At 36.2% G+C, this 9908-nt stretch overlaps 1 protein-coding gene across 2 annotated transcripts; it reads right to left on the bottom strand.

Annotated features, from left to right (window-relative positions):
• Positions 1–2369: 2369 nt before the first annotated feature.
• dhrs12lb (dehydrogenase/reductase (SDR family) member 12-like b) lies at positions 2370–9707 on the bottom strand. 2 transcript variants are annotated; one of them, XM_079876454.1, is made up of 10 exons: positions 9580–9707; positions 8830–8963; positions 7741–7823; positions 7195–7290; positions 6982–7063; positions 6151–6212; positions 4629–4733; positions 3742–3832; positions 2949–3086; positions 2370–2854 (listed from the first exon to the last, which is right to left on the bottom strand). In XM_079876454.1, the coding sequence occupies exons 1-10, from the start codon at positions 9633–9635 to the stop codon at positions 2736–2738; spliced, it is 966 nt and encodes a 321-aa protein (XP_079732580.1). In that variant the 5' UTR covers positions 9636–9707; the 3' UTR covers positions 2370–2735. The 2 variants fall into 2 exon arrangements, with proteins under 2 accessions (XP_079732580.1, XP_079732581.1); XM_079876455.1 differs by lacking the exon at positions 2370–2854 and having other exon boundaries at positions 2961–3136; positions 9580–9701.
• Between the last annotated feature and the right edge of the window lie 201 nt (positions 9708–9908).

Genomic DNA, 9908 nt, shown 5'->3' with positions numbered 1-9908 from the left:
CACCTGTGCATACTCTGCTTGGACACTTCATACATCTGCTAAAAATCATCTTAAGTAATTGAAAAAATGGCTCGAAATCACTCGTAAGCCTGGTTCCACAGACAAGGCTTAGACTAAGTTCAATTGTGACATTTAAGTAGATTTTATAAACTTGCCTTAGGAAAAAAATAAACATTACTGGTGTGCATCTTGAGACAAAACAATGGCACTGACATATTTTAAGATATGTCAGTGTAAGTTACTTTCAGGTAAAACAGCTCAAACATGCATTTTAGTCTGGGACTAGGCTTAAACCTCGTCATTTGACACACATACCCTTCTGACAGCAAACGCCTGTTGTTAATTACTAAAACACTCTTACTGCAGCAGTCAGATGATCTGAGAGAAGACAATGGTGCGTGTCTCTTTCAGTGCTCGTCTGGCCCAGTAGTAAGATGATCATGTGTTTTGATGTTTGGTGATGTGAGAGCATCATATGCGTCATACAGTGAGTGTGATGAATCATTTACCAGCACAGGAAATTAAGGATTTACATTCGTTTCATCCTGTCACAGCGACCGCTGGGAGAAACATACTCAAGGAGAAATGATGATGCAGATGGATGCTGTTTATTATCAATTTAACACAGTTTTTATGAGCAGCTTGTTAGTTATGTTATGCTAATTAAATTTTTACATAACTGAAGTGTAGCTGGAGGTTATGTCACATCACATATCGCATCAGGATGTTTTCAGCATGACAATGACTGACAAGGCCAAGAGCCCACTTGTTGTTGTTTTATTATTTATGAGCTTTTTGCCTTTATGGGATAGTGCAGTGGAACGTATTGGAGGAGACAAAGGAAAGGGACGGGAAATGACGCAGGCTGCATACTTTGTAAGCACCATTTAGGTTTTCTCATCCAGATGGGGTTTAAATCAGCGTGTTGTGGCCAAACTTAAGGCTAAATATAAAATTTGCTTTGAAATGTTCCTGATTTTATTGTGCATAATTCATTGATGCATGTTATTCTCAAGACAAATATGTTTGTTTTCAGAATCTTTGATAAAAATGTTATTACTTCTTCCACCTCTGAAATGATTTTCCTTTGACGCCAACAAAACCACTTTGATTCAGACAGAGACAATGGAGGCCTTAAAGGGATAGTTTACCCAAAAATGAAGATTTGCTGTCAATTTACTCACCCTCAGGCCATCCGAGATGTAGGTGTCTTTTTTTCTTCAGTTGAACAGTAAAGAAGATTTTTAGCTGAAACTGTTGCCCTTGCTGATTTATATAATGCAAGCCAATGGTTACCGTCACTTTAAGAGTCAAAAAAACATATACAGACATAACAAAATGAATACCTGTGGCTCCTGACGATTCAGTGAGCGAAACGATCGGTCTGAGCAAGAAACTGAACATTATTTACAACAGTATTGTAAGGCAAGAATCGTCAGGAGCCACAGGTATTGATTTTGTTTAGACTCCTTGACTCTCAAAATGACTGTAACAATTGACTTGCATTATATAAATCACAAAGTACCACGGTTTCAGCTAGAAATCTTCTTGACTGTTCAACTGATGAAAAAAAGTCAACTACATCTTGGATGGCCTGAGGGTAAATTACCAGCAAATTTTCATTTTTGGGTGAACTCCCTTTAATGGAGGCCGCTTTTTACAGTCCAATCAGTTGTGGATGGATAAAATCATATCCCAAACTCCTTTAGTTTCATGTCAACCCTATAAAGCCTTCTGTATCACATTTCTAAAGCCTCTAAATTATTAGCATGGTCAAAAACTTTGCTGATAAACCTGTTGAACACAATCTACAACATGCCTTCTGTCGTCTGACTGATAGTTTATACTTTTTTAGCAAGTTAAAGGCCTTTTAGTATAATTTTATTCCGTCCCCCTTCAGATCATTGTACATGTGTCTTATTGCTGTGAAATCGTATTAAGTAAACATAAGAAACTTTTATATTATTAGTAATATTTCTAGATGAACACAGGATGAAGCAACATAGGTTCACTCGATTATCCATACATCAATTTTCTTTTTTGAAAAATCATGTTGAAATGTATCAAATATGATCAGGCTTTTGAGGAATGTTTTTTGTTCATCTCTCAATCAACATTATATTGCATTGCATTATATGTTTTGCCTCCCTACAATAAAAACTACAGAGCTTTGATCATAAAACTAAGAATTTAAATATTATTGCGAGATATAGAGTGACAACAGATACATTTTATGCAAGTAGTCTGCTATGTACTGTAAAGATCTCAATGATTTACATTACAAGCTATCAGTATTTCATATTTCTGGCCATATAAATTAAAACATCTGCACCAAACTGCATATTTTATTCTCAGTTTGAGCCTCTGAATTAAATTTGAGTTTTTTTGTTTTCTCCCCTTGTATGAGCTCCATATTGTCATATATCACACTACATGAGCCATAAAAGACTTATGTATCAAATATGGTACTCAACAAAAACAATTTTTGTCTAAAGGTTCAATAAACTGTTCCATTTCAACAAATTCGATTTTTCTATTATTTAATTTTACAGCATTAAATACCCTATATTACGCAGAAATATATCACGTGTCTTTAGGCTTACTTAGAGTTAGTTTTACAGAGAAAAAGCTTCAGCTTTCATAACATGGTTATAAGTTCCACATAGCATTAGTGATGTTTGAGAACTTCTCAGTTATATCTGACACGTATAATCTCTAACACACTGTTTAAATTATCACTCTGAGGGTTTTACAGCCATCGCCAAAGTCTCCAACCGGCCCATGAACGCTTTGACCTCCAGTCGAGAACTGTGCGTCCACGCGAGGGGCAAGTGGGCCGAAACCGACTGTCGATCTGAAACAAACAACCTGTTATGAGGTTTTCTGAGCTATTGGACAAATCTAGACACATGAAAGCAAATGTGATCATTTTTAACCAACATGCACACCTTGGAAGAAAAGGCCGCTGGGAAATGCAGTGGTGGCGCGGGACACCGCGAGCCAGATGACCGTGTCGGCTCCCTGTTCCGCTGAACGCAGACGATCACGCATCATCTGATGGAACTGAGGCATCGCCGTGGCAACCGCTGAGCACAACCAGAGCCAGAGGTTACAAGTGATGAGCTGGACAGACAAGCTTGTAAAAAAAAGTATTAGTTAACTAAAACGGTTATGCAGCGTATATAGACTATGAATTATGTAAGGGATAATGTATTGCGAGGCGGTTGTTATAGCGAATAACAACCCCGACAGGCTGAACTGGACCCAGACGCGAAGCGGAGGAAATAATTTGTCGTTTTTATCCTATTGTTTACTATATTTATTTGCTTGGTCAGTGTCGTTGTTGGTTTTGGTTCTTTTGCTGTTCTTGGCTGTTAAGACCTTTGAAATAACTGCAATCATTTGGCGAAGTGATATGGAACTGTAATGCGGTCAAGACCTGCCTGGAACTACTTTAGCCATGCGTTTAATAATTGCACACCGACCTTAGAACGTTATTCAACCAATCAGATTAAAGCATTCAACAGCCATATATTATAAATATAATATAATACACTAAAAACATGTGGAGTTGCTCTTTTACAGCTGAGAGGCTACAAATCAATATTGGGGACGAACAATTTAACTTAAAATTGTAAGTAGGCCTAAACAAAAGCATCATGCCAAACTAGCATAACAATGGTGCTAAATGAAATTAGCTCATTAAAACAAGCATATTTTGCTTGTTGACTTGAATAATACCTGGTGTGTCGGCCCACCCAGGGTGCATCACAGAGAAATGAATTTTGGGATTTGCTTTTGCCCAGACCTCTGTCATCACTACCTGCTGCCTCTGTGGACACACACATGTACACACACACACACACACAGAGAGAGAGAGAGACAGTCTGAGGTGCACATAACGAGTGTTTAGTAAAAGGTCATCATCATTACTGCATCAGATATTGTTTAATGGAGACGCCACTGCTGGCACTTTGTGTCACCTGTTGCTTGGCAACAGATGAGAGAAAGGTAACCCCGCTCGTCTCAGTTTAATAGAAACTGTTCATGACTTTAAGTTCCTTTTCATGAATACAATTATTTAATCACTAATCTTTTTTACATGTTATCCTTGTAAATTAATATCATAAGAAAATGTCTACCAACACTTGACTGAAAAAACTCCCATGGTTCAGTCTCAGATGGTAATACTTTGATTTATTACATTGTACTGTCTGATTATCATATTTATATACCACAGTACTTCAAAAAGCATAGTATTACCACCCTGTGGCTAAACAACATAGAATTAGCCTTGTTTTGAATGTTGTATTTTTGAGGTACTACCATGGCCCTTTTCTGTAAGGAAATAATTCAAACAAAATTTTTAATTATTTTTAATTATCTTTTTTTTTTTTTTTTTTTTACATTTTAAACTTAAAATTAAAGTTTACATTTTTAAACACTAGGTTTTACAGTTTTGAAAAAGAAAATCTTTGTGCAAAACATTTATGGGTCGTTGCAGTGTGTTGCTAACCCTAAAATATGCTAAATTAATAAATGCAAATATAAAGTATGAGTAATACAAATGACAATGATTCGCTAGTAAAACAAACCATAAAAATGAAGAGGCAAAATTCTCTAAATACCTTGTTCTGTGCGTATACCATGGTAGCATCAAACTGAGCTCTCTCTGTCTGCAGATCGTCTGCGTTTAGTTTCTGTACCAGCATCCCTCCCGATGACACTGTGATCTACAGACATTTTCAATATCATTACACATTCATACCAAACATGGCACATCAAGAGAGGAACCTCTCTGGATCTGCACATTCCTGTTATGAAAATATAAACACATCTATCATAGGTTGTGACTGAGTGCAACAGTCTGGTTCCAGAAGTAAAAGCTCAGTTTCTACATTGGGAAATTGATTTTTAACGATAACTTATGAAGCTCTACTGTGAGCTAGGTTGTTAATAATAGCATTTGCTTCTGTTGAAGCTGCCAGCCAGTTTTTAAAATAATCGCGTTTAACAGTGGAATTTGTGGTGAAAAACTACATTACCCATGATGCTATCCAGAAAATTAAAGCAATCAGAGTCAAAACAAGCAAAATGTGTCAAAAAATCTCTTTAGCCCCGCCCACTTCCATAAAGCACTGCGAATGACTAAATTTACATTTACATTTATTCATTTAGCTGACGCTTTTATCCAAAGCGACTTACAATTGCTATATATATGTCAGAGGTCGCACGCCTCTGGAGCAACTAGGGGTTAAGTGTCCTGCTCAGGGACACATTGGTGTCTCACAGTGGATTCGAACCCGGGTCTCTCACACCAAAGGCATGTGTCTTATCCACCACGCCACGCCACACCACACCACACCACACCACACCACACCACACCACACCACACCACACCACACCACACCACACCACACCACACCACACCACACCACACCACACCACACCACACCACACCACACCACACCACACCACACCACACCACACCACACCACACCACACCACACCACACCACACCACGTAAATCAAGTCGGTTTCCCTACACTCAAAATATTTTAGGGATGCACGATATATCGGCCACCATATCGGTATCGGCCGATATATGCTCATTTTTAATGTTATCGTTATCGGCCTGATAAGAAAATTTGTCGGATATATTAAAGCCGATAAATACTGTATTATTTCCTTCAGCTGAGACTCTTCAGATTCGCACTGTTCGCCATGATGGCTTTAAATTGCTTGAAATATGATTGGAATCACTTCAAATAAATGTGCTGTGATATCGGCTACATAAAATTATAATGAGAACATTATGATTGTGTTTCGGGACATGACTTTTAATGGTGAAACTTTTGTTTTTGTAATCAGGCTCTCAAAAACTGTATACAAATTTGGATTTTGATTTATCGGCCAATATATCGGTTATCGGCTTTCAAATATAAAGAATTATCGGTTATCGGTATCGGTCAAAATTTTCATATCGGTGCATCCCTAAAATATTTCAAGATTACAATATATATGCATATTTTGCAATAAACTTAACACATATTGTTTATATATAGGCTATGGTCAATTCAGGGTGAGTGGGCAGGCGTTAATGCACTTTAAATGCACTCATTTTTAAGATCAATGTTGTTTTTCACTCACAACTCGGGGGTCCCTGCTCTTCTCCAGCAATGGGATCAGACATTTAGTGAGAATATAAACACCTGCAGAGCACAAAAAAAAGAATTTTTTTTTTATGAAATACTACATGCAACATATATTCTAATCTAAAACAGAATATATTTTCCACAAAAGACTATTATATACTACCATTCAAAATTTTGGGGTCAGATTTTATTCAGCAAGAAATTGATAAAAAGTGACAGTAAAGACATTTTTAATGTTACATGCTGTTCTTTTCAACTTTCCGTTCATTAAATAATCCTGAAAAAAAAAAAAAAGTATCATGGCTTCCACAAAGATATTAAGCAGCACAATGTTTTCAACATTGATAATAATAAGAAATGTTTCTTGAGCAGCAAATTAGAAGTAAATATGATGAAAATTCAGGAATAAATTACACAGTTATTTTAAATTGTAATAATGTTTCACAATATTAATGTTGACATGACATGCAGGAAAAAAAAAAAGTAGTATCGTGACCACAAATGAACAATTCGTTCCCACGACTTACTAATACATCAGCATGTACTGTTCATTCACTATTTTCAAGTAAATAGTGAGCAGGATAATAATTATTTCCCTCAATTTACTAAAGCATGACCATGTTGTGCTAATTTGTTACTTTGTTTTAGTTAAATCAAAATGATTAGTTCAACATGGCCGCGATTTACTAAAACATGGGAATTCTTAATTTTTGTGGCCACGATATATATTTTTGTCAACATTTTTGGTCAGCCTTGGTCAGCATAAGAGACTTTAAAATACATTTTTAAAAATTGATACGCAATGCAACAGAGCATCGTGTCTTACCAAGAGTATTGGTCGCAAAGTTTTTCTCCAGTCCATCAGAGTTCACTTCCCTCTGGTTCACCATACATCCGGCATTATTGATCTGATGGGGGTTAGTGTGGGAGACAGAGGAGAGGATGTTTCTTCATCTGTCCTGCACCTGTAACCTTCAGCGGAATGCTGTATTTTCTTTAATATACTGAGGTATGATGGGAATCTCTCTAACACTCATACCAAAACATTGAGAGACGAGTGCTCCTTCTTAAAGACCTCTGCGAACTCCCACACCTTTCTCGTCTCAGAGAGGTCCAACACGTGGACGTAGATCTCCTACGGTAGATGCACAAGAAACAATACAAATCATTCAAAATCAATACATTATTTTAAATAGTATCTTATAATAAAAAACTGATCATTTTTTAATTTTTAATTTTGTTTCTTTTCGTTCAAAGTTAAACACTGATGCATCATCAGCTGTTATTAAAGGGATAGTTAACCCAAAAATGGACTGTTGTCATCATTTACTCACCCTCAAAGAAGATATTGAAGAATGTTGGTAACCAGACAGTTGACAGTAGCCATTGACTGCCATAGTAGGAAAAAAAAATACTATGGCTACAATGGCTACCGTCAACTGTCTGGTTACCGACATTCTTCAAAATATCTTCTTTTGTGTTCAGCAGAAGAAAGAAACTCATACAGGTTTGGAGCAACTTGAGGGTGAGTAAATGATGACAGCATTTTCATTTTTGGGTGAACTATCGCTTTAATGACACTCACAGTATTTCCACTTGCTGAGATGATTTCTTCTCTGGCTTTCTCAGCTCGCTCTTTGTTTCTGCAGACAATATGGACAGTGCCACCTTGGATAGGAGAAAAACAATACGAATTACAAAATGAATGAAGGAATGAATGAAGGTACCATATTTTTCAATGTTAAATGGCTTGTTGAGGAGAGGTCTGATTTTACAGTATTTTTCTATGCATTTCTAGCAATTCCATCTAGCAAGTTCTGAACAACACCCTTGCAAACGCATTGCAACACGTTAAAATGCACTCAGAACAATTGCAAATGCATAAATGTAGAACACTTTAGCAGCCATTCAACACCCTAGTACTATAACAATGAGTTTTGTATGGGCAGCACCACTCACATATCCTTCAGAAAATGTAAAATGCAGTTGTTATTATTTTTCTTTCTCACACATGACAGAAAGCCACAGGAATGCAAATGGCTCAACTTGGCAATGGGTAAACTATGCAAAGAAGATTACTTAACAATGTACTGTACACCATTAATTTCTCCAACTGGGTTAAAATGCTTAAACACAGATCTCATGAAGTCTAAAAAATAAATATATTTATAAATTTTATTATTTTGTTATATATTTATTGATTTTATGAAAAGTTAAAAAGTTTTGGGTCAGTAAGATTTTTTTAAACTTTTATTTGGCAAAGATGACAATAAAGATATTTATAATATATATATATATATATATATATATATATATATATATATATATATATATATATATATATATATATATATATATATATATATATAACATTTCTTATTATCAACATTGAAAACAGTTGTGCTGCTTCATTATATTTTTATAATATATATTTTATTTGATGAACAGAAAGTTTAAAAGAACAGCATTTCTTTGAAATATTGGTCTTTACTGGTATATATATACATATAGCCCCAAAATGTAGGCTATATGTAACATGGTAGGCTATGACAACGCTAATCACTCAATATGATATATTTACAGTATCAAAGCATCATGGTACCATCTGCTGCCATCTTTGTACTATAGTACCACCACAATAGATTAGTGGTGTTAATATAACTGTAAAATGAACCTTTTTTTGCTATGGCCATGGCTGTCGCCTTCCCTATTCCACTGTTGGCTCCAGTGATCATGAAGGAACGCCCCACCATAGACACATCCAGGTCCTTTTCTACAAAGCCCTTAGAAGCATTCTCAAACCCAGACCTGCTGACGACATCAAACAAGTGAAGCAAATCAGAAACATGACCAAAATGAAATCTCAAGCGCCGTGCTATTATCTCTAAAAGTGTCAACACAATTCTTGAATTGTTATGTGACCTCTGGTCATCTGAGACAGTGCTCCTAAGATCAGGGGCCAAAGGAGCTTCTGTGTGGGATGACAGGGCATTAGAGAGAGAACGGCAGGGGGCTCAATAGGGCCCATTGTGATGCAATGATGACTGACCTTAAACTGAGGGCTTGGATGAATGCATGTCAGAGGAGATGACTTAGGAAACTACAAAAACAACATTTGTGCAAAGAAACCACGCCATCTAACAACATTTGGCTTGTCAGGACACCGTTTAAAGCTGTGTTTTGTAGCAGTAACTAAATGTATACACAGGCCAGAATAATTTTGTGTAAAATTATGAAATGTTCATATTCATAAAACCATCTTATTCCGATTAAAAACAATAACACACTAATTAAAAACAGTGCAGCAAACTTTCAGAGACTCAAAAGTTATCAGCAAGAAAGCAACCCAGGGACCACAACAATACAATAAACAGAAGAATTCAGCAATGAATACAAAAAAAAAAAAAAAAAAAAAAAACTTTACCTTGTATACTCCCTCATTCCTTTGATAAACCACACTATATTCCTGTAGAGAGACATTGCACTGTTGTTTCCTCTAAACTGGACTGGACTGAAGTGATATGACAGCTGACAGTTTCATGTGACTACTGTAGTTCCAGAGGGCTCCCTCTAGTGTCAGGTTATAGATAATCAATTACACACCAATAGGGTCATGCAAATCAGTTTTGGTAGGCCTATAGTATGGGGTTTCCATTATTTAGCCTTTTATGTACACAAATTACCTTCAAAATGACCCCAAAACCCTCTCCAAGACCCACTGTAGCTTGCAAAAACTTTTGAACAAATGTAAGT

Source organism: Squalius cephalus (genome assembly GCF_949319135.1).
Source record: "Squalius cephalus genome assembly, chromosome: 7".
NCBI classification, from domain to species: domain Eukaryota; kingdom Metazoa; phylum Chordata; class Actinopteri; order Cypriniformes; family Leuciscidae; genus Squalius; species Squalius cephalus.
The sequence above is the reverse complement of the archived record's forward strand: the minus strand, read 5'-3'. Positions and strand labels throughout refer to the sequence as shown.